Source organism: Leucopleurus acutus, assembly GCF_964270905.1.
Source record: "Leucopleurus acutus genome assembly, chromosome: 7".
Lineage (NCBI taxonomy): Eukaryota > Metazoa > Chordata > Mammalia > Artiodactyla > Delphinidae > Leucopleurus > Leucopleurus acutus.
In genome coordinates, this window is record NC_139150.1 from 48,724,734 (window position 1) to 48,750,293 (window position 25,560).

Below are 25,560 nucleotides of genomic sequence, written 5' to 3' on the forward strand. Positions count from 1 at the left end.
GCATGCCACAAGTACTGAAGCCAGTGTGCCTAGAGCCCATGCTCTGCAGCAAAAGAAGCCACGACAGTGAGAAGCCCATGCACCGCAACAAAGAGTAGCCACCACTCGCTGCAACTAGAGAAAGCCTGCACACAGCAACAAAGACCCAACACAGCCAAAAATAAAAACAGATTAAAAAAAAAAAAAAAGGCCATCAATATGACAAATAAAAGTTCAACATTAAGAATTAATAAAATGAATGAAAATTAAAACAAAAAAAGAAGTTATTCATTGGCTGTCTGGAATTCAGATTTAACTAGGCATCCTGTGTTTCATCTGATATTCCTGTTCCTGAAAGGCAAGAGAATGGCAAACCACTTCACTTTATTCTTACCTTAAGCAACGGTAAGGATCTTTTGCACAATGGCAGAGTTGAACAGTTGCAATGAAGACTGTATGGCGCACGAAGTCTAAGATGCTAACCATCTAGCTATTTACAGAAAAAGTCTGCCAAACCCTGCTTTAGCCAGTTTCTCATTCATTATGGGTAATAAACAAGTTGTGATTGGCAGTGTGCCAAATTGTACTTCTAATGCAGTAAACTGGCCCTTTTGTCTCCCCCTGCTGCACAGCTAGCCTCTTGAATGATGTTTTGGCCCAGCTGTCAACAGAGTTGATGGCCTCCTTTGCAAAGTTTGAATCTAGAACCTCAAATGCTTTTTCTTGAGGAGCCACAATCCAAAAACCTGCCACTGTGTTTGTTTAGAAAAGACAGGTACAACTGAGCAACTAGAACAAGGTTCATCTTAATGAACTTCCCCTCCGCCAGCCAGAACCCTTCCTTCCAGATCCTTGTTGCCTTGCCAATGAGAGCCCCTGACTAGCAAAACCATTTGATTCTTCTTTATTGTTTTCAGAGACATGGGCCCTCAAACACATTGTACCACTTGGTCAGGGATGTCAAAAAGGTAAGAACCCTCGCAACTGCAGGTCGGAGGCCCTGTCTTGACTGCTTCCTGTGATTAGAAAGTGCCTGTTTTGCATGAGCTGCCAGAGTATTCCTGTCCCTGCCAGACCCCCTCATTTCAGGACACAGTGTGCGTGTATGTCTTTTAACTTTGACATCTCTGCTTATGATGCAGCTGCAGTATTATCGCCAGTCTCCATGGTTTTAGATGCTTTCATTGGACATAATGCTTTCGGGTAGTGGAACCCTAGGCTTTCCCCCCATGCCTTGTGGATTTATGCCATTACCTGTATTTTTTCATGTGCTCCTCACTATTTGGGGAACTCGTTTCCATGCTATCCAACTGACCATGAAAGGTATATTTATTTACTAGCTCCTGATACAGTGTATCACCGCCACATCTAGCATGACACAGAGCATATAGTAAGCGTAGCTCAAAAAGTCTCAGAGAAACAGAGACTACAACATATATATACATTCCATTCTGCTAACACTTTATTTTCTCCAATATATTTTTTCACATTCATCATCAAATTTGATGGGGGAAAAAGCCAGTTGGTTTGGATCTAGTAGATTTATGCCCAATTTAAAAATGAGGAGGTTGAAACACAAGGAGGTGAGATCTGTACTGAGTGGTTGGTAAGGAGCTAGAATTAGAACTCAAATCCTTTAATGATCATAATCATAAGTAATGGTACCTAGGATTTAGTGATGACTAGGTATGTGACACTAATCCTTCTATGTGTCTTAGCTCATTTCATCTTCACAACAAATATATGAAGTAGAGTTATTATTTTATTTTTTTTTACTATATAGTGTTATTCCCATTTATAGATGAGAAAAATGAGGCAAAGGGAGGTTACATCTCATCTTAACCAAGTGCTTGTTCTGCCCCATAAAATCTCTTTCCGAGGTAGCTTCAGTTCTGAACGCTTGGCAGGGTTCCCAGAAAGTGATGTTTTAACACCAAAGGATAAAATAAATGGTGACGCTTCCCCTACCACATACACATGTACACACGCACACACATACACAGGTATATCCACCTACCAGTTGGTAGCAATTCTTCGCCAAATTCCATAGGACATACTCGGAGAAAGCTACAAAGTGAGGTAAAAAGTAGAGTGCCATTCCTTCATCTCATAGGAAGTCATAGGCTAGAACTACCCTTTAGGTGTCCTGTAGCCGCTTACTAATTTTTCCTTCGAAAGGCCCTGGGGCTGATTATAATGTACCTATTAACCAGCTGGACCTTTGCTAATAATGAGTAAAGAGTACTAAAAAACCTCCTTCTGTAGGGCCTTGGGAACTTTACTCCCACCTCTGCACAACCTTACTGAAAAATTTCTCATCCGTGTGAGTGAGTGAAGCCTGTAGTTCTTTCAAAGCAAGGGAAATAGATGCTATGCCATCTGTATATTTTACCAAGATCACACCTTTGCATGGTCTGCCTCATTTCAAGCCATAAACATACCTGCCCTCAACAAACCCACTTCTCTTTTCCTCAAGTCTTCCTATTTTGTTTAATTTATCTTGGCGTAAAATTTCCTGGTAACTAAACAGAAGTATCTCAGAAGATTAGATGTACACACCAAGCATGTATTCTTTGCCAAGGTACTTGTTGCTCATGTTCAAAACTCAAAATGTTTTGAGGTTTTCTAAAATAATAAGTAAAATATCCCCCTCACCTTAATCTAGTCTGTGTCACTGAAGGAATTATGAGGCTTTCTGAAGAGACAGCTGTGTGCCTTTGTCCCTTAGTCCCAGCCACTGGGCAGGCCAAGCCTTCATATAAAGTCACTCATCTACCTCCATCACCAAGCTTCTCAATGTCTTGCCTGATTTTCAAAGAGATTTTTGCAGTTAGATTTTAATGAATATAAATGATTGAAATCCCTCCTAATAGGTTCTCTTCCTCGTAGGACTTTGCTTTGCATATCATTTTCTTTTTTCTGAAGTTCCATTAGCTGCCTCTTACATTTGCTTACATTTAGTGGAAGGCATTTAGAGTATTTTTAAGGTAGGGTTTTCTTTAACTTCTTAGCTAAAGGTATACCTCAAAAATAATATAGACTAACAAGACAGGACAGGATGGTAAGAATTTGGGAGGACTATCAGTTAGGAGCAGTTTTATTTTTCTTTCAAGTGTGATCCAAATACTAGAGCAAGAATATAGTTATATGAGGATTCATCTACTTACTAACTTAGTAGCGGGAAAAAAATAACAAATCATTCAGGATAGTACTGAAATGGCTTAGGAAAAATTTATCCTTTTTCTTGAGAAAAGAGACTGCCAATATGGTTGGGAGAAACAAAAGCCTATGTTTAGTTTCTTCCTTTGGGAAGAAATAGGGGCAGGAAATGCAGACTCCATTTATTTCTATGATAAAGGTGAGTGTCTGACTATTGGAGAGCAAGAAAGAATAACAATGGTAGCCAAAGGAGCTGTAAGTGTCTATGTTTTATGGATGAAAGTAGCTAAAAATGAGGTTTTTCTGTTTGTGTTTTTTTTAAGAAGTGAATGAGAGAGAAATTAATATTGGTAAACATCTTCCTCACAGTTTATGCCAATAAGATATGCAAAATCTACAAATCTAGGTTTAAAATGCTAAGAAAATCTTGCTTTGTGCTTTATGGTTATAGGACTTTATGTACATGTTAATTGATTTAATCTATTGACAAAAATTAATCAGTAAGTGATAAGCCCTAGTATGAAACGAATGCTGTTCAAAAATTAGAAACACAGTTCGGGACCTTAAATGTAGTGTTTGATAATATGTCTGTAAAATAAAATGTAAATAACTAATGAACCCAGAGAATGCATTTAGGAGTTATCAGACCATCATTAAGTTAACCAGCGTATCTCCAAGTCCAACTATCCTTTGAAACCAACAGAACTGAACGTGGAGAATTACTCCCAAGCTAGTTTCAAAACCTTAAATTATTTATATGAAGGGAGCAATCTAGGAGCAATGAGGTAGAGTTAGTATCAATCAGAAATTTAAAATATCAGCCAACCCAGTTCCCTGAACCTTTCTTGTGCATAAATCCATTGGATGTACCAATGCTCTCATATTAAACCAGAGTGGCCTGAGTCTGTCCGCTTTTCCATGAAATCTAACTTGCCATTTTAGTAGCTAACTGTCTGCTCAATTTGTGCCTCTGTATGTTTTAAAGTAGTAGTTTTTCTTTCTTAAATGTACTAATACTTCAGATTGCCTCAATTATCCCTCCCCACCAAAGAAGGGTGATATTTGAGTATTATGTAAGAGTAGTGGTGAAATTATGATAACTTAAAATTCAGTTATATGGGAATCAAGACCCAGAGCTTTGCCGAATTTTAAAGAAAAAGCATTTCGGACACACTTTGGGGAAAAAAAGGACATTTTCATAACTCCATCTGCTGAATTCATGCAAATTTTCAAAATTCTTAATTTTTAAAAGATTGGTTGCCCAGTCTACTGCCATGCCAAACACTGAGGGAATGTCCTCTTTTCCCATGAATTTTCACCAGGTTGGTCTTTTCCCCACTCTCCCTTGGTAAATCTTACAACCAGCTATCATTTTATACCTTGCATACATCAGAAGGAAACAGTATTCTTTGAAGGCTTGTTATGAGTTTCAAAGAAAAAAAAAGTTTCCTAAACAGCTGAAATCTGATAGTGATATCATGAGCTGACATCTGAAAAACAGAGTGCATTTAGAAGAGCAGATCTAATAAGTGAATTTAAGTTATTCTTTTAATTAAAAGACATCCTTAGGCATGGCATGGATTAAAATTTAGCCTCAGAGTAGTATCTCATGGCATGAAAAAAAAGGAGACAATGTTTTCAAGTTGTAAAATTTACTTACCCATGGATCCAAGCCTCTCTATTTTATTCTGTGGATCAAATTATTTGAATCCTGTGACTTGCTATGTGTTGTTAAGGCATGAAATGGGAAATAAGTGTCCAGATTTTACCAGTTACCAAAGTAATTACCAAAAACGGGGAGCAGGGAATAACAGAAACAGCAGGCAGAATGAATATTACTGCAGTATATTGACTTCCTATTTGAAAAGGAGACAAGCAAAGGAAGACTCCTCCAGAGGCTTTTGGACATTACTTGTGGAATATGAGGAGGCATTTTTCTCTGCTTTTTTTTAAAGGAGGTGGATGTTATGAGCACAAGCCCATCCCTGTCTAACCCTTTACCCTCTCTTTTCTCTAAGCCTCCATCTCTACTAACCAAATTCCAGCAGATTATTAGAAACTGCATCAACTCTGGAAGCTCTGGACAGGGGTCTTTGGCCAGTGACCTGGTAGCATAGAAATAAGAGCAGCCTTCCACGTAGTGATCAAACAACTGGACCTTTAGAAACAGACAGGACCTTAGAAGTAACTATGTCCACATTGCCTGTTTTCAGAGCATGAATTGAAGTACAGAGAGAGAACCCTCATTGCCTTGTATTAGGTGACCATCGCCCCCCCCCCCTTGTAGTCAAACAGAAATCAGGCCAGTTCCTTTCAGGCCATCACTCAAAGCTCAGTAACCCAGAATGGTCACAGAATCTTTTCTCCTACTTCAGACCAGATCATACAAAAATCACTCCAAAATAATCAAGCTTTATATAAGAAATTTCTAGGAAAAGAAGATTCTAACACCTTCTTTGGTAGTATGTAAGCCTATCAGCCCTTTATGAATTTGCATAAAATCTTGCAAAACAATGTTGCCAGTGTTTGCAGAACATTTGTAAAAAGTGTTGCCCCTCTAAAATTTTTGTTTATTTTGGATTTTACTATTACCACTTTCCTGACAACCCACGCTTACAGAGACCTCAAAAGCATAAATATTGCCATTCACTATTGGTCTTCAGGCAATATTGGTTCTTGTTCTTAGAATTCAAACTGATGTTCACACATACGTTTCTCAAAAGGGAATATACAGGTGTTAGGCTCACTATTACCCACGTTTTAAATTTGGAAAATTGTTACAAGACTAAAAATAGGCACAAATTCATAGACCCACTATGATTGTTGTTCAGTAGCATCACAATAAACCTTTTGGGGATTTTTCTGAAACCTGGTACTTGAGCAATACAAACCGTAAAGGGCATGGAGTTTAGCCCCTTTTACTGGGAAGAAAACTGAGGCCTTGAGGGAAAGTGGATGATTTGTGAAGGATGGAGAGAGTCCAGAGCAACTGACTCGCAGCCAGTACTCTTTCCCCTGCCAGCTTCACAGTGCCAAGGAAAATAGCACCGATCGGGTGAGCCTCCTCTGGAGGTCATCCGTGTAGGAGCCAAATGCACAGGAGATGAGGCTGACCCAGATGTGCCCAGAGAAGCTCTGGGGCTCTTCTACTCTTGAAATAATAGCCTCGCCTAACCGTCCAGTAAGAGCCAGACAATACAGAAAGCACAGTCTTGTTAACCTGCCCAAAATAATGGAGAAAAAGTGTTGCACAGGTAATATTTTTAGATTCAGTTTAATGTTTATGGAAAGGACAATACATAAAAAGTTACCACCTTAAAATAAATCTTTCTCTAAGTTCCCTTTTAAAGAAGTCAGACAATTGGTCTTTCTTGATAACCAGAGGATAGCTGGGGCTTTCCCACCCAGGAGTGACTCATAAACTATAACTAGTTAGTTGTTACTGAGAACATAATACTGAAGAACCCCAAACTGAGGCTTGATCCCAAATACATTGATTAATTTCAGTGTTTTACTTATTCACATTTTTGACCAAAAAAAAAAAATTGAATGCCTACCATACACCAGGCATTGGGAATACAAAGATAAATAAAACAATTAAAAATATGAAGTTATAGGTTTGATGGCAGGATACAGTGGGCCACCTGTAATCCTGAATCCCTTTCAAGTGATTGCTGTTGACCATAGGAAAGCTGATAAGGATAACTGAAAACCTACCTTCAGTTAATAAAACTACATAAGCTAATTTCCTAGAGATAATGATATATTCATATACTATGAATTTCCCAATTCTGCTGTGTAATCCCACCTGAACTTTACTTAGTAGACCTCAGAATCACCTGGACAGCTCATAAAGTGCATAGAGTCTCATACTCGAAGCAGGATAGGGTCCAGACCTTTGCATTGTCACCAAGTTCCTCAGATGGTTCAGATGCCACAAAGTTGGAAAACCACCACTATTATGAGCCACTTCTGTGAAGTGGCAGGAATCTCACACAGCATCCTGGATGGATCCTCCATTAAAGACAAACCCCAAAGTGGACAAAGCCCTCAGGCCCCTCCAAAATGTATCTAAGAATGCAGTGTGCCAGGCTTCCAACACGGTGTGGTACCCCTGCCATTCATGGTATAGAGCACACTTCTGCATCAGGGAACTAAACCAGACAGTGAGACTTGATCATTTGTACCCCTTGGAACTCACTGTGAGCTCAGAATTTCCCACAAACAGAACTAATTCTTCCTTGACCTAACAAAATAAGGATTTTCTCAGACCCTATAGAGTTCCCTTTTGAAGTAGAAACCAGTAATGAGCAGATAATAATAAAAACGCTTGTTTTTGCATCTATATGTACAACATTAAACTTATACCATAGCTCTAGGTCCTTAAGAAGCACTATTCTCTGAAAGAAAATATGAAAAACCTCTTTAATTCTGAGAAAATAAATATTCTGTTGATAAAACTTCTCTTATTTCACCCCTCTTTCTCTTTAAACACAGGGGATGTTCATAAAGGACTTTGTCATGACATCCATCTTGCTGTCCTTTTATTAAAAGGGTGCCAATTTTTTAAAAAGTTTAATAGAAGTTTTGTATAAAAGATATTTGAGCTCTCAGCATATTTCACCTGATGCAGTCCCTGGTAATCACAATTGTCTTCTGGAAGGAGTCTTCATTCAGTGAGGGTGAAGAAATAAATGATCAGCAAGAGGACAGTAACAGGCCTGGGTCAGAGGCAGAGCAGCAAGGGGGTCCAGGGGGAGTATCTGGGGGACATAGTTCCTAGTGGCTGGGAGTGGTAGAATTTGCCATATCTAGCCTTGTGTTTCTTTCTGCTACACTGGTGTTTTTTTCTCCCCAGCTGAAGACTTGAATAAATATTTTGATTTTCTGTTATTGCCGACGATTACTGCATCTTCTTATTTAACTTATGTCTTCTTTCCAAGCGAGAATATCCAGGTTTCGGTTGGATCTATTTTAAGGTGAATTGATTAACCAGAATAATAATACATTCATATGTTTCTTTTTTAATTATTATTATTATTTTACTCTAAAATAGTTACAGAACACATGGAATAGAATCCCTAGTAAACCATGCTGTCTTTTGGATGTGTCTGTTTGTTCCATTCTTCCGTGATAGGGGAACCTGCCCCCAGACTACAGAATCAGCCTGATAGACATCGGCCTGGTGATCGAGTACCTGATGGGAGGGGCTTATCGCTGCAACTACACGCGAAAGCGCTTCCGGACGCTCTACCACAATCTCTTTGGCCCCAAGAGGGTGAGGCTGGCAGCAAATCCCATTTCCTGGACTCTGGGGAGGACTAGTGTGCAGTAGATTTGGAGTGCGGCTGCTTTGTCATCTCCAAGGGGGAGATCAGATGACAAGGCAATTGCCCTGCCTCTTCTTCCCTCTGCCATCAAATCTGTTGAAAAAAGAAAAAAGAAAAAAAGGAATATGCCGGGTGTTACACTTCTTTCTTTTCCTCACTAGATCCAATTCAAACCAGAAACTGGCATTGAAAGTGAACCTTTTTTAGCTTTTCTACATGCTATGAATTGAGATGACATGCTCAACTTCTAAATAAGTCATTTTGTATATTAAAAAAGTAATTTTTCTCATTTAAAAAAAGTGAACCTTGGGCTTCCCTGGTGGTGCAGTGGTTGAGAGTCTGCCTGCCGATGCAGGGGACACGGGTTCGTGCCCCGGTCCGGGAAGATCCCACATGCCACGGAGCGGCTGGGCCCGTGAGCCACGGCCGCTGAGCCTGTGCGTCTGGAGCCTGTGCTCCGCAATGGGAGAGGCCACAGCAGTGAGAGGCCCGCGTACCGCAAAAAAAAAAAAAGTGAACCTTAATGATCAGAGAATAGTAATTATATTCAAATAATCTTATTATCTACCACATCACTTTTCAAGGTTTTTGCTCTTGGGATCTATTTATAAAAAATTATTGAGGACCCCCCCAAAGCTTTTTATCTATACGAGTTCCATCTTGTTCTATAATTTGCTGAGTTGCCTTCTCTTCCGTCTTGGTCTGTGCCTGTTTTGCACATCCCCAGCATCACCAGTGGTGCTACTGTGTGTGCTTACACTTTCCATGCCATGAGTGCCTTTTGCCGTCAGCACATGCCCCTCTGGTCCCACTCACCCTTGCTCTACTGGACAGCAGCAAAGAGAGATAACCAGCGTGAAGCATCTCAACATATAGTATTTCTGAATAATATCCCAAGTCTCCAGATAATAGAGGTCTTTCAGAGGTTTGGGAAACATCTCATAGTTTGACTGAATGTCTCATTGTTCACTCAAGTGCTTGATGTCATGGAGAGGTCGGCCTAGCGGGATGGTTTTAGGATGATGGAAGAAATCTTGGTCCACAAAAGAGATTATAAATCTGCAGGCTCTACCCTCGGGCAATCTCATTATGCCTCTCCAGTTTCCTAATTTTCTGTAATTCACCAAAATCACTAAATCCCTAATTCTCTTAGAATTTCTATAAAGAGTTTCCCCTGTGGTGTTTTATTTAGTGAAATGAATACATGCTGTATGGTACAATAGATTTGTTCCATTACCTGTTTAAGATACATTAGGATTCTTTTCTTACCTCTATAAAGAAATGTAACTTTGTGCATAACATTTTTTTTAACAGCCCAAAGCCTTGAAACTGCTGGGAATGGAGGTAAGTGTTTGCTCAAATTATTAGTGTCAATTGTTTATTCTCTTTATTACACATTTCAAAATATATATATATAAGGTCATTCCAGTGGTAGAGCTTAGTACATGATTCTAAAATAAGGAGGTGAAATTTTTTCCAGTGTCGAGGGGGCAGGTCACAGTAGCTTTGAAAATTCTATCATGGGGTTATATTAGCATTGCAAACAAAAAAATAAATCCTATTTGAAATACTGACTTGAAAACCAAGAAAGCATATAAATTCCAGTAAGTGAAATCTATTCATGGATGTTTACAAATGGCAACAGATCCAAAGACCAGAAATTCTTCACAAATGCATCTAATGAAGTATTCAGAACCTCAAGATAGATTATCTGTCTCCCATCTTCTGTTCATGTGGTTATTATCGTATATCCAATTGCAAGTATAGGATGTCCTTGTCCTTTCAGTGGAAAGGGTAGTGCTGTCCATCATGAGGTACAAATAACCCTACTTGTAGAGGAAAAGAATGGACAAAAGTTTAAAAAAAAAAGCCCATTAAAAAATACTGTTCTAAAATTAAAGTATAACACTGACATGTTCCCATAGGACTGTGCTTATGCATTTATTATAACTTGTTTTAAAGTTAGGCATTCAGGGGCTTGTGAGTTCTTTTAGAATAGAAGCTAGGAAAAGACTTTTCATTTTTTCTGTATCTATTCCAGAGCTGGGCCAGTAGTAGACATACAAGAACTATTTACTGAATTGAGTGGATTCATTTCTAACTCCATCTCTGTGTTTTTTCCCTAAAATTACAGGATGATGTTCCCTTGAGGCGAGGAAGAAAGACAACCAAGAAGCGTGAAGAAGAGGTGGACATTGACTTGGATGACCCTGAGATCAACCACTTCCCTTTCCCTTTTCATGAGCTGATGGTGTGGGCCGTCCTGATGAAGCGGCAGAAGATGGCCCTGTTCTTCTGGCAGCATGGCGAGGAGGCCATGGCCAAGGCCTTGGTGGCCTGTAAGCTCTGCAAAGCCATGGCCCACGAGGCTTCCGAGAATGACATGGTTGATGACATCTCCCAGGAGCTGAACCACAACTCCAGGTTGGACGGCCTAGCAAATGGCGTGGTCAGGGGAGGAGAAGGGAAGGTGGTCCCCAGATACAGGTTTTTTGAGCTATCCAATACTTCAAGGGGAGACAGAATCAACCCAATGGTGCACACAGAGGGCGGACACAAACAGTTAACATTTACAGTGCACAGTGCTAGATACAGAGGTACATACAGATACATAGATTTCATTTCATCCTCTCAACTGCCTCAAGAGGTAGGTCCCTTATGATGCATACTTTACACCTGAAGAAAATGAGACTCAGAGAATTTAAGTAACCTGTCCAAGATCACACACCTGTGGTTGACAAGGCCCAGCTCTGAACTGAGGTCTGTCACATTTAAGAAGACATACTGCACTCTGAGTTTTGGGTCTGCCTTCCACATCCATATGCCTTGAACTGGGGGCCTTGAGTGCAGGGATTGTGCTTCATTTGACTTACACCCCCAGTTCTAAACATGGTATCTGGCACACAGTAGATGCTTAATGGGTGTTGGCTGAATGAATGAATGAACAGACTAGACCCCATAAGGAACAACTAGACCACTCAGCAACCACCCTTTGTGGCTTGGCCAGTGGGTCCCCACTTTCATCATCTAAGTCTGCAAGATGGCCAAAAGACAGTTCCTCACATTCTCTCATTCAGGGACTTTGGCCAACTGGCCGTGGAGCTCCTGGACCAGTCCTACAAGCAGGATGAGCAGCTGGCCATGAAACTGCTGACGTATGAGCTGAAGAACTGGAGCAACGCCACATGCCTGCAGCTCGCAGTAGCTGCCAAGCACCGTGACTTCATCGCGCACACATGCAGCCAGATGTTGCTCACGGACATGTGGATGGGTCGGCTCCGGATGCGCAAGAACTCAGGCCTCAAGGTCAGTGAGTCCAGAAGGCCCTGTTGGCTATGAGGGCCAGAGGGCTGGTGGGAGCTTTCCAAGCCAAATCTGCAGTGGTAGTGGGCATTCTCTTAACTCGGGAGGGTGGTTCTAAGCCCCAACTGTGCATCAGAATCTTCTGTATAATGGGTTGTTTTTTTGAATACAGAGACGAGGGCCTACCCCAAGTTCTGCTAAATCAGAACCTTTAGAGATGGCATGCCTAGACAGTAATATTCTCAGAAGATCCAAGGTGATGGTCACACAGAGTTACCATAGGAGGTATCATTTGCTCTGTCACAAGCCATGCTGCACCAGGAGACACTTACTTAGGCAACCTTTCACCTCCATGTGAGCCTGAACGCCTTGGCCCCTCCTTGGCACCATAAAGAGACATTGGCTCTTATCAGCTGTACTTTAGAAATTTTTAAAATGAAATAAAAATGAGATAGATTTATATGTAAAGATGTTGCTAAATAATCCTGATCTATTCTTCATTGAAGGAAGACAAGTTGCAGACCAACAGGTAGAGCCTGAGTCCATTTCTTTGGTTTTGTTAAAGCATGTACAGTTCTATTTGTACAACTTCATTTTTTTATTAAAAAAAATAGAAAGGATACACAGTAAATTGTTTGTAGTGGTTACCCCTGGGGTTGAAAGTATAAGAAATAGGATAATAAGTGGCTTTTGATTTTTTGTTTTCTTCAGTGTTCTACAAGCAAAACATTAAACTGAGAGAATTTTTTAAAAGACCAAAAAAATGGGAAGGGAAGATGGAAAGAATGTTTTAAAATGCTTTATCTGTTTAGAGTCTGTGGCTGTTACAACTGAAGCCAGCCAGGCTTATACTTACCTAGAACTACCTGCTCTAGGTAACTCTGAGATCAGCCCAAAACAAAAGGGCCACCAGACCAGAGCAATCTGCTGAGGCCACCCTGATTGAACCAGCAACCCTCCCCCACTCCACCCTTTCCGTGGGCTCTTGGCCCAGAGTCACAGAAGGGTTCCATGAAGTGGGTCATGGGCATTCCATCACTACACTGCAAACAATGCCAAGCCTGGCTCTCAGCTCTGAGGACAGGGTGTCATGTCCCCTGAAGACTGCCAGGCATGCCACCTGAGCGTTCCCAGGCCTGCCAGGCACCCTTAGTCAGGGTCACCACTCTCCCCTTTCCCTTAGCTGCTCTCAAGTCCCTGGGCACTCGAGCACAGACTGTCCCTGCCTCATTACTTGAGAATCATTTTTACTTATCCTTCATGGCCTCTCTTAGCCCCTCACCTTGGTATACTTTCTTCAGGGAGGGTTGTATTCAGAAGCCTTGTACACAGAACCATTTTAGGACTGAGGGAAGAGGTGAGAGAAGATTTAGGGAACACAAATCAGATGTCAGTATTATCATTCAGAAACTTGGTCCCTGGAAATAGAGAATGAAATTATTGCCCTCTCATGAGAAAAGCCAATGAATTTAGTGTCATCACGTGGAGATTTAAGCATATGGTTTATAATGAGAGAAATACAGTGCTGAGCCTCCTGGGGCATTTGTGCAGAGGGATTCTCATAGTGATACAGAGCCCACGTGTGTGTGGGGGTTTCTGCTGGATAGTAGCAAATGCTGGAGGATGCTCTAAAATGAATACAGTTTTCCTACATGGACTTTCTCAAGGTCAACTTAGGACAGTATTTTTTACAGAGATAACCAGATGACACACAATCAGTTCCACTTGGCATATTAATAAATAAATGCCAGTGGATGTAAGTATGAACTGACTTCACAAAGTGCCATCAAGTGACTCAGTGGAAATCTGGATTTTTTCCCATTTTTGCCTTGGGTAGAATCTTTTTCCTCTGTTTCCCTCATGCAAAGTAGGTGTTAATTGGATAAGATGTATTTGGGTAAGATGCTTTGTTTCTCCAAGATCAGACTGAGCTACTGTGAGTTAACAGTTAACAGTTCCCAGTCATGTGGGCAGAAGTGACCCTCTTAGCATGGATGTTCTTAGTTATTCCGATATGCAGGTCCCCACTGTGGGCACACCCAACACTCATACACCCTCACATCACACACACACAGACCCCACCCCCCAGGCTCTCTGATTCTAAGCAACCACCCTTATCTGAATCCTTTAAATGTGATTATTATTATTATCATTATTATTACTTTAGGTAATTCTGGGAATTCTACTTCCTCCTTCAATTCTCAGCTTGGAGTTCAAGAACAAAGATGACATGCCCTATATGACTCAGGCCCAGGAAATTCACCTCCAAGAGAAGGAGCAAGAAGAACCGGAGAAGCCCACGAAGGAAAAAGACGAAGAGGACATGGAACTGACAGTAAGAAAAAAACTATTCAGTTATTGTCAGAGGGGAGAACCCCTAATCCACCTCTCCCATGGATATGGCTTAAGATTTAATAACTCTTGAGGTCAGCTTCCCACCAGGTACTTTCATTTAAGTATTGAGACCAGGTTATTACAAAAGTGTCCTCTCGGGGACTTCCCTGGCGGTCCAGTGGTTAAGACTCTGTGCTTCCAATGCAGGGGGCACAGGTTTGATCCCTGGTCGGGGAACTAATAAGGTCCCACATGCCGCATGGTGCAGCCAAGAAAAAGTAAGTGTCCTCTCTGTGAACAAATAACATAACTAAGGGGACTGATTCTAATCCTTCAGCCAGGTAAGTGGCACTCAACAACCCAACGAAATTCAGAAGCAAGACACCCTGAATTTTCCAAACAGGTGACACTTTATAAACAACAGGTGATGTGGCAGTCTTAGCACACGAAGAAGGAAAGGGAATCTGATTTGGGAGCAGCTGGCTCCACTGAGCTGGAGCCGTTGTGCTGATCAGAAGCTAAGCCTTTATCTGTCTTCGAGGTCAGGCTCACAAATACAGCACTAATTGAATTTTGGGGTTTGTATGGAAGGCTTTTATTAGCTCTTCCTGGTATAATTATAGAGCATGGATGGTTTGTTCTGTAGGGGGAATGGGGCAGCTGGGCATGGGACAGCTTCCTGCAACCCCTGCTGGAGCAGCATGACTACCACTGGATTGTATCCAAAGTCTAAAAACATCACATGCTATTAAAGGGACAAACAAGGCTTCAGAGCTTTGGAGACATAAGGCAACAGCTCCACAGGACTTCCTGGATACCCCCCACCCTCCCCATCACCCTGACCAATTACTGTGACGAGCCAGAAGAAGCTGTTTGGGGAAAAACAAAAATTGGTTTTGCTCAGGTGACAAAAGGCCTTGGCATTATTATCCTAAGTGGGACCACCCTGTGAATTGATTTTCCTCCAGATAAACACTATTTCCTTCAGTAGGTCCTTCCTAAAGATCTATTTGCAGGCACATTCCCAGACCCAAGTACAACAGGGGCTATGCATCGGGCCACTCTTTGGATTGATTAATCATTCACTGCTTTTGACTCACTGAGTTCAAGTCCTATGTTTGCTTTCAGTTTCAGGATCCTTGTATAAATTAGTGGAGGAGTCTGCTTTCCTCTATGACAGGATCAAATGACTGTCTTGCCTAAAGAACTTACCATAATTTTGGCCTCTGAACCCCTTCAAGGATAGGAAATGATATTTTGATCATTAGCAGAAACATTGGTAGTAGTAATACCAAATCTTCATTGAATGCTTCAGCAGAGGGGTAAAGAGTGTGCGCTCTGGAGCCAGAATCCTGCCCTGTCACCTACTCACTGTGGGACCTTGGGCACAGTTTCTTAACCTCTAACATGGGAACAATGACATTATTATTATAACTAGCTCACAGGTACATGTACACTATGTAACAAGTGTGCATGTAACTAATGTAGACTGGTGCCTAGCACATGGTAGATGTTTGCTAATATTGCTATAATGGTGCTAAATGCTTAACCATACACTTACTCATGGAATCCTCACAACAAGCCCACAAGGTAGGTACTATTGTTATACCATTTTATAGATGAGGAAGCTGAGGCTCAAGAGAGGTTAAATGGTCCAAGGTTACCCACCTAATTAGTTGCAAAGCCAGGATTAGAACCCAGGCATACAGACTCCACTGGCCATGCTTTTACCTGATAAAGCTAAGGGATGCAAAGAATTTCTTCCTAGTCTCAAATGTAGGAGCTCAGCTGGTTTGGTCCACCACGTAGTAGAAAGAATCCAGTAGGGATGCATGGGCCTCCTGTGTCAAGTATGACATGGCCTTGACATTGGTGTACATCCTAGGAAGGCTCAAAGAAGGAACCTAGGAAGGTAGCCAGAAGCTAAAGCAGTATCTTTCTGGTGGGTCTGAAGGAAGATAACAAAAGAGGCAGCTGCCTCTCCTGCTCAGTCCAGAGTTTTGAGGATCTGATCTTTCAAGAAGCCACAATAAAAGATGCATCTCTGGACTAAGAGCAGTCTACTTCCCAAATAGCCCCCGCCGTTGTCTACTTAGAACCCAAGTAGAAGACACCACAACAGCGTTACTGCCTGAGCTGATTCTCCACAGGCTGAAACAGGGAGAAGGAAAGGAAGGAAAGGACTTATGGGCTGGCAAAGTCAGGGTTGGACAGCACTTGTTTTTAAGGTGGCATTTTCTTTCACCCGAATGACAAATTCTGTTACTGCTGGACCACTGGTCTCAGCTCACCCCAGACAGGATTGGAGAATACAGCTTGTTGACAACTCCACTCCCTTCATAGCGTTGATATTTGAGCTTCTGTGTTAAACCAATATATCCTCTCTTGGAATGGAACATTTTCCCTTGGCCCTTCCAAAATTATACATGAAATATCAGCCTCAGTTTGCTTCACTTTAGTAGCCTTTAATAGCTTAGTTCACCTCAAAGGATCTTTCCCAGACTTGACATCTGTGTCTAGCCAGCAAAGATTCTGAAATCCATGTCGTGCAGTCATGTCTGTATTTGACCCTGTTACAATCTGCTTTAAGAAATGTAGGCTAAGGAAATGTTTGACTACTGGGAAAAGAAATCAACAAAATCAGCAAGTTACGCTGCTTAAGCTGGAATTAATGAAATGTCGAAAATGCTTTACTTAAACCATGAAAGACAAGCCTCTTAAAAATGCACTCACTTTGAAATATTTTTGAACAATAAAGGCAAAATAGATTGTTCTGTTTTTCACTTTGTTTTACCTGCCTTGCTAGGTAAGTGTCTTGAATTTTTCCTAATAAAGCCTCCACGGACCCAGGGCATTGTTACAACTCTGTTGGGAAAGCCACCGTCCCTAGAGGTTACCCCAAGATGCCATTCTCAAAGATGCCTAAAACCCTCCAAGCTGCCTTTACTCTCATCTAGTTGTGTACCCAAATGGTCTTGTATTATTGAGCATATAAATAAGCAGAATAGAAGTAGGATAATTATGTTACATATATTATAAATTATAGAAGAGAAATATCATGTAACTTCAGAGTTTCCTGAGGTCGATGATCGATATTTATAGAACCCTATTGCTGTCTAGTGTGCTATATCCATCACGAAGATTGACTCAGCTCACTGATCAAAATAAATTCTTAGATGGGCCACAGTATGGAATCTTACCTATTCATTAGTTCAAGGTACTTTTCCAGCCAGAGAGTCCATAAAGGAATGGAAGTTACCCTTTCCCGAAATCCTATGGTTACAGGTAAATCATTTGTTGATTGTTACATATTTGAGTAAAGTGGATATTTGAGGCAATGACAAAAATAGTTGAAACTAATATATCTATATTGTGGGTAAGGTAGTTTGAAACCAGAATTATCTAGTTGTTGTCTCTGTTATCAACTTCAAGGTAAATTATTTTGGTAATTAGATCTGCAACTTTAAACCCATATTCCTATACTTTTTCTTCTCCCAAATCCTTATCTGTCTTCAGTAGTTATAAGGTTTTACCCTGTTCTCACACTTAATAAAAATTTCATTTCCCAAACATTGTAGAAGGAACCTTGCTTAGAACAATATGGAAAGAATTAAAGCCAAGAAATTGTGCTGTAATAGGTGCCTAATATCATACTTATTTTTTCTTGTGAGAGATCCCAACTAGATCATTTCAGTCACGAGTACCTGAGAAGGTCTTAGTTCACTTTAAAGACCAGCTAATCTTTACCGAGCACTTATTACGTTCCAGATGCCGATTGATTTGTAAACCTACCCTCTATCAGGTGCTGTTACTACCCTTATTTTACAGTTAAAGAAACTAAGTCTCAGAGAGGTTAAAATAGTTGCCCAAGGTGCCAGAGAGGTTAAAAGAGTTGCCCAAGGTGCCACAGATTCTAAGTGTCCAGGGTAGGACCCAGTCCCTTTCTGTGTCCGCTTTTTCTCAAGTTCTGCCTTTTTTGTGATGTTTAATTGTTGTTGCCGCTTCTCCTGTCAGAAATGAGGAGGAAATAGTGAATTCTTAAGGAGACCTGTAATAACTTGGGAGATTAGGGCCTTTTCTGGTCAGCCCTGACTTCCAGTCCCATCTGGTTGACTCTGCCACGCAGAGGAAGGCAGTGTGCCCAGGAATCACCAAACTAGCACCAGCAGTAATTCAGGCTTTACAGGGTTTGAAATCAGGGAACTGAGGCATATGCCTAGGAGTTGGGTAGACATTCCTAAGTTCAGGCACTACAGATAACTTAACCTCTTGAATATTCAACACCTTCGGATAAATAAGGTATTACTAGTCCAATTTACCCTTGACTTAAGAGTCGTTAGCATGAGTAGAGAACCCAGACCTGCCTGTTTCACGATACATAAAGGGAGAGAGGGGTTGGGAGGAATGATAGATTCCTGGCCTTTCCAGGTTACGCTCTTTGTGTCTCTCAGAACTCTGGGTGTCTTCCAACAGCTCATCTTCCAGAGGTTCCAGGCTGGAAGAGAAGAGAATGGTCAAGAAATATCCCTAAGGCCTTCCATCCCAGGGAAAGGATACATAGATTCTATGTATAATGCAAATGCACACTTAGGGAAGGCACAATCTCTAAATCTCTGGGGGCCCTGAACAAAGCTGTTAGGTTCTATGAACACACTTTCCCCATCTATAAAATGAGATACACGTTGAAACATGTTCTGCAGAACCCTGCTGTGATGGTATTGGTTCTCTTCCACTGTAGGCAATGTTGGGACGAAACAACGGGGAGTCCTCCAGGAAGAAGGATGAAGAGGAAGTTCAGAGCAGACACCGGTTAATCCCCCTGGGCAGAAAAATCTATGAATTCTACAATGCACCCATCGTGAAGTTCTGGTTCTACACTGTAAGCATCTTTCCTTTTCTCCTTTTATTAAAGGAGAAAAGGCCACAAAGAGCCAATGTCAGTTTCTCACACACCTGGGTGGTTTCTTCTACAAGTCATTATATAAAGACCATACAGGCAGGAATAATGGCTCTGTGACCTTGCTTTTTCCTGTAGCTTTGCAAGATTTGTGGAGTTTGTGAGGCAGCTTCCACAGCTTCTACATTTCTCCTCCTTGCAGAAAAGAAAGGAAATGGTAAAAGTGAGAACTAGCAGAATAGAGGTGAGATGAATATGAGTCTAGTCTAGAAGGGAAGTAGAGGTCCTTCTACAAAACGCTTCCCTTTTCTGGATGGATGAGCAATGGATCAGAGTTGCCCATTTTAGACACCAGCCCCGGGTTTGGGGGGACATTTGGTGGGTAAGGGCTGAGCAGAGTGTTAAAAGGAAAACCACTAAAGATGGGGATCAGAAGTGTGTAATTACTCCCAATCCGGTATGTCATCAAACAACCTTTCTTGCTCTGACACCGTTAAACGACATGCAAACCAAAGCAGCAAAAAACATGCAAAGCAACCTACAATCACAGCAAATACTGTCCAGTAAGCACACCCTGCAAATATTTTCTGCCCACAAGATAAAAGATTATCCCTGAAATAGCCTGCTCGTATGGGAGAAATGGCCCGTCTGCCCGTTTTTCATGATGTTTTAAGCTTAAGGTGAGCTTTGACCCAGGTCGTCTCTGCTGCTCTCCAGCCAACGGTGGAGCTGTGCCAGATGAAAGATAGTGCATCTGTATTTTTGGCCTTTCTCACAACCAGCTCCACACCAGTCACTTGAGTCAGCAACAGGATAATCTGAGTCTGAGGCCGAGATGACGCAAATGACCAGATGAGGTCCTTTTTGTGTGGTCCTGTATGCTAACACTCAACGCTGGCTCTAAGCCAGGCTTTCCTAGCCTCTGCACGATTGACATGTGGGGCGGAATAATTCTTTGTTGAGGAGGGCTGTCCATGCGCAGCAGCATCCCCGGCCTCTGTCCACTAGATGCCAGTAGCAGTCTCCAGCCCCCAAGTAGGAAACCAAAATGTCTCCAGACATTGCCAAATGTCTCCTTGTGGGGTAAAACTGCCACAAGTTGAAAACCAATACTTTAAAGTTTGGTCTTCAAAGAGGATGGGAAATTATTAAAATACAAATATGATCTTTTTAGTGAAGTAAAAATTTAAAGTTTAAATTTATTAGCATTAAAAAAAATCCTTCCCCCCTCCCCCAAAAAATAACTAAGGCATGCAGAAATCATTTCTATTTATCTATTGCATGCAGATATACACTATTTTTACCTTGCAGAAAACAACAGAGTGGTGGCAAGCATGGACTTTGCAGTCAGACAGCCTAAGTAGAAATCCTGTCTGGGCCTCTTTATTATTGTGTCATCTTAAGCAAGTTACTTTAGCACTACGTTCCCAGTTTTCTTAAGATGGGGATAGTAATAGTACCTACTTTATAAGGTTTGGTAAAGATTAACTGTGTTAAAATATGTAAAGCACTTAGAACAGGGCCTGGAACACGTAAGCACAATATAAATGTAACTTGTTATTCCTAGGCTGGTCCCATTGCAGAGCAAAGGTCAGTGTTTTATTCATCCACCCAGGCAACAATGATAAACTATCATTTATTGAATACCTACCTTTCTCTTATATTAGACTGCTTTAATTGTCTAGGACAGAGCTTGGCAAACTACAGCTAACAGGCCAGACCCAGCCCACTGCCCATTATTGTGGCCTGTGAGCTAAGAATGTTTTTTACATTTTTAAAGAGTTGAAATAAAATCTACTGAAGACTAATTTGTGACACGTGAAAATTACATGAAATTCACATGTAATTCATGTGTCCATAAAAAAGTTTTCCTGGAATACAGCCAAACTCATTCATTTACCTATAGTGTGGGTGCTTTTGTGCTACAACTGTTGAGTTGATTACTTGCGATAGAGACCATCTGGCCCACAAAGCCTTAAAAATTAATCTGGTCCTTTACAGAAAATGTTTACAGACTCCTGATCTAGAGCATGAAAGAAACCAGTAGTAGTATCAAGAATTATCTATCACCTTTACAAATAGAATACTAGCATCTCTTACCCTTCCAAGGCATCTCTTTTTTTCTTTGTCTGAGTTCAGTATTAATTTTACTTCCTTGATTCCTCTAGTCCCCATTTACTCAGCTGAGGCAATTTGTTAGCCCAGAATGTTTTTAAATCACAGATGCCTTGCCAGTGGTTCTAAGCCTTGGCTACGCATTAGAATCACCTGGAGTGCTTAAAAAAAAACAAACCTGAGTTCTATTGAATCGATAGGTTTATCTACTTAAAAAGATGCCCTGGGTTCTTCTCCTGGGGATTCTGTTGACATTGTTCTGGGGCACAGCCAGGACATCAGGATATTTCAAAGCTCCCAAGTGGTTGTAATGAGTAGCCAGGGATGAGAACCACTGCCCTAGACAAAGGGCTGAGTTTTCAGCCTGGTATTTCCAAAACTTCCATGATGATAAGGGATTGTGTTAGAAATGCAAATTCCTGGCCCTATCACAGACCCACTAAATGAAATCTCCAGGGAGGAGCCCGAGCGGTTCTGTTTAACAAGCTTCCCAGGTGAGTCTTGTGGTCTGGGAAGCTTGGGGCATACTGCTTTTCTTGTACCATATACTGCAGGTTGTAAGGCTGTCCCTTTGAGAAGTGGGGCCCACGTGTCCAGCTCCCTTCTGTATGGCTGACTGGTTACCCTCCACAAACCCATCAGACTGGATGCTCCAGTCATGTCTGATTGTGTTTCCACAATGATTTTCAGAAATCCATATGTATTGACAAAGCCTCAAAGAAGTAAATGGAGATGCGGAGTGTCAATCTTTAAAGTCCGCAGAGATGCTTAACAGTAAAATGCAGCTTTAGATCAAAGGGCTCATTTGCTTTTCGTTGTGTTTTTTTCTGTAAGAGTAGTTCCCAACTTGATTTCCCAAAGTGTCCCCTTCTACACTCCCAAGGTTCTGAAAGGTAGGACACACCTCACTTCCACATAACCTCACTTCCATGTCTTAGCAAGTTTCCAGAGGAGCAGGTTGAGTCCTCTTCTGTTCCAAGAATAAAGGAGGCAGGGATCCAACTGGCTCCCAGACCAGTTTGTGGTGAGGGCCTGTTTCAAGTGCCCAGCTGGAGAGGATGCCAGTTCAAGGTGCAAAGTGGTGCCAGGTCACAGGGCACCGGGTGTGCTCTGGGCTTCTCCAGCAGGAACAGACTCCTTCCTCTGCTAACACGATGGGCCCCTCCACACTCTAGTGGCAGTAGGAAAAGGCCTGGGAAGAAGCGGGGATGGCCAGGCCCCACCAGGGATCCCCAGGCAGATTCAGCAGGCTTTGGTGCTTGCATTTCATACTTTAGGAGTCAGGCACCTTGGTTAATGGTAAATTTATAAAAATATATAAGCAAATAAAATACAAATTCTTATAGGATTCTCACTAACTTAAGAATCACAAGGTTCTGTTTCTTTTCGAAGCTATGGCATTCTACACACAGCTTGTTAAAGCTTACAGAATATATATGTGTGTGTATATGTGAATATATATTCACACACACACACATTAAAGCATTTCATGTTAGGGTTATCTGCAGCAAGGCCCCATGAATGTTAGCGAGTTCTAAGATAGGTTTCTTCCAAGGCAGCATCCAGTCCTCTGTTGTACCACTGAAACATGTTTAAAGCCCTATTTTTGGAAGTCCGTATTTTGAGAGTTGTCCCAAAATATTATATTGTAGCTTGTTTATGGAAAGAAAAGCATTGTAGAGTAACTGATTTAAAAAATAGGCAGGAGCTAAAAAGGATGTTCGTGGAGGAGGCATAAGCAATGAGGTCAATTTAAAAAAGAAAAAAGAAGAAGAGAGGTATGAGTAGTTAAGGGGGGTAAAAAAGGAAGGAAGGACTGAGGTAAGAGGAGGCGAGAGGCATAGAAGTTTCTTGAAAAAAGAGGTGTATAATAATATCAGTCACCATTCATTGGGCCTCTATACTGTATCAGGAGGTAGATGCATATTCCCCTCCCCCATCCTTCTGAAAGCTCTGCAGGGTCGGTAGCAAACATCTCCATTTCACAGAAGGGAGGCCCAGGCAGGCGAAGTGATTTTACACAAAAAGATACAGCTGGGATGTACTTGAGCCAGGATTTAAATCCAAGTTTCACTGACTTTGCGTCTACATTCCTTCCACCAACATTAGTCCTTCTGCCAAACAAGTACATTAGACCTGTGTTCAGAGGAGAGAGGCAGATTGAAGGGGTTATTTAAGTACTGAAATGAAGAGGTTCTGGAAGAGTTGTGTGTGTGTCACTGGGCCTACCTGTGACAAGAGAAGATAACGCTTTGGAATGTTTTGTAATGAACTGAGTAAAATGACAAAACCTGGGCAGTTAACAAGGCCCACTGGAAGCAGTGGAATTTGGTCCAACGAAGAGAAGGAAGCAACTAGAAAGAGAGAAGGATTTCAGGTCAGAAGGAGGCTAAGAGCATATTTCACCGTTTATCCACTGAAGTCCTTTCCTTGTGTTTTGTAAAATACAGAACTCACAGGGACTAGAGAGTGGATGCCAGTGTATAATGGTAAACAGGAACCATATGAAACGATTTACACTCTAAACACCATCCTACACGCTTTCACATTGAGTAGACTCTTTTCAGGTGAGGTTTTTCACAACATGCTAATGGTCCCGAAGAGGGTGGGGTAGGAACTGAGGCATGGTTATAAATGGTGGTCCTTGGGCAGGGCATATACCAAAGTGAATCTCTCAGGATGGGGAGGAGGTCTGCTGATCCTCCAGCATCTATGCAGCTGCCGTCTCACTTTCATACGTGATCTCAATTCAACTCTGATATATGCCCACCCTTCAAGAGATGAAAAGTTATATCTCTGTGTCTATAAATCCATCAGTGTAATAGTGTCTCAGAAAGTACCTTTGACTCATATTAAGGACCTATGTATTCATTTATTTTTTTAAATGAGAAGGGGGGAAAAAAGGAAAAGGGAAGAAATAAGAAAAAGAAGAAAAAAAGAAAAGGGGGGAGGATAAAAAGGAAAAGGGGGGAGAAAAAAGAAAAGGGGGATAAAAAAGAAGGAAAGGGAGGAAAAAAGAAAAGGGGGGAGAAAAGGAAGAAAAAAGGAAAGGGAGGAAAAAAGGAAAAGGGGAGGGTAAAAAGAAAGGGGGAGGATAAAAAAAGGAAAAGGGAATAAAACAGGAAGAAAAAGAGAAGAAAAGAAAAAGGGATTTAAAAAACAGGAAGAAAAAGAAAAGGGGAGAGAAAAAGAAAAGAAGAGGAAAAAGGAAAAAAAGCAGAAGAAAAAAGAAAAAGGGAAGGGAAGAGGTCCGTTAGTAGAGAAAGCAGTGTTTCTCTAGCTCTGCAGGGCCGCCCGTTCCCCTGTCTCCCAGCCAGGCTGCATCTTTCTCCACCTTCTAAGCTGCCTCCAGGGCTCCAGAATCATGCGGTATCTCCAAAATTCTCAAGGTCTCAATCCTTTTGCCCACACCATATCCTATTCTTTGCTACCTAAGCTCCAAAGAGTGCAGAGTTCAATAAATTCACTCTTAGTTCCTATTCACAGCCCCTGAGGCCCCTAAAGGCAGCAAGTACCTTACTCGACCTGAAGCCTTGCCTAGAAAAGGCTTAACTTCTATGCCATTGCCCCTAGGATGAGTTTTTTTCTCCAGAGGCTCCTCAGCCCCTTATGTAAGAACCTCACTAGCCCTCCTATACTCCACTCATCTAGACATCCCTGAGTTGTCCAGTGGCATTCACCAAACCTGAACCCTGAGGAGTTTTCCTGGGACATCCAGCAACTCAGCTAGTTCCATCAGGGCTCAACCTGCAGTGCTAGTGCCTCCTGAGGATTAAACCTTACTCCAAGCCACAGTCGGCCTTACAGACTCATTCTTTCCTATAAATTGCTTGTCTTCTCTTGTTTTGTTCAAAGAAGCAGAAACCAGGAAGGAATATCCCAGCTTGGATAGGGCAGCAAAGTAGTGCCTGGGATAAGAGGTAAAACCTTCCCAGGGCACCGCCAAACCAAGCACATTAAGATAGGAGAAAAAAGAAGACATTAACATAGAAGAGAATTAAAGTGGGGCTCCAAGAAATTCCGGGCTATTATTTATGTCGGTTTGACCAATTTACACGTATAACATGTGTCTGCCTTTCCTTCTTACAGACATTTAATCTACCTGGCATTCATTAGGCAAAAATTCACTGTGCTGTCCTAGTTCAAGGACCCAAGGCTCATGCATGAGCAAGAGCAGCCCCTGAGAAAAGAGGATCCATTTTTAGCCAAGAAAATACGAGAAACAGGGAATTGCAAAACAAAATGGTGCATCATGACACATAGGTACGAGCAAAGTACTGGGACGCAGAGACACGCAAGGATCAAAAGGAAGATTGTATATCAAATTATTTCAAAATCACAGTCTTTTAAAATTCTTTTGATCGTTTAGAGCCTAGAAGTTCATTTCGTCGTGAATTCCTAGTCCTGCTTGCTGACCTTGTTGTGTCCTGACTCACAGTGGCC

The 25,560-nt window shown here is 41.6% G+C and overlaps 1 protein-coding gene across 21 annotated transcripts in view; it reads left to right on the forward strand.

Moving 5' to 3' along the window:
• TRPM3 (transient receptor potential cation channel subfamily M member 3) overlaps positions 1–25,560 on the forward strand; it is a gene marked incomplete at its 5' end in the record, with an annotated part of 803,286 nt that overhangs the window by 712,540 nt on the left and 65,186 nt on the right. For 6 of the 21 annotated variants that reach the window (XM_082843093.1, XM_082843094.1, XM_082843108.1 and 3 more), the window contains 8 exons: positions 897–947; positions 8,082–8,117; positions 8,276–8,416; positions 9,783–9,812; positions 10,603–10,892; positions 11,546–11,774; positions 13,939–14,106; positions 18,844–18,984. In XM_082843093.1, the coding sequence (XP_082699219.1) occupies positions 897–947; positions 8,082–8,117; positions 8,276–8,416; positions 9,783–9,812; positions 10,603–10,892; positions 11,546–11,774; positions 13,939–14,106; positions 18,844–18,984 (1,086 nt within the window). The remainder of the gene's footprint in view (positions 1–896; positions 948–8,081; positions 8,118–8,275; positions 8,417–9,782; positions 9,813–10,602; positions 10,893–11,545; positions 11,775–13,938; positions 14,107–18,843; positions 18,985–25,560) is intronic. The other 15 variants (XM_082843110.1, XM_082843114.1, XM_082843104.1 and 12 more) reach the window with 4 other exon arrangements.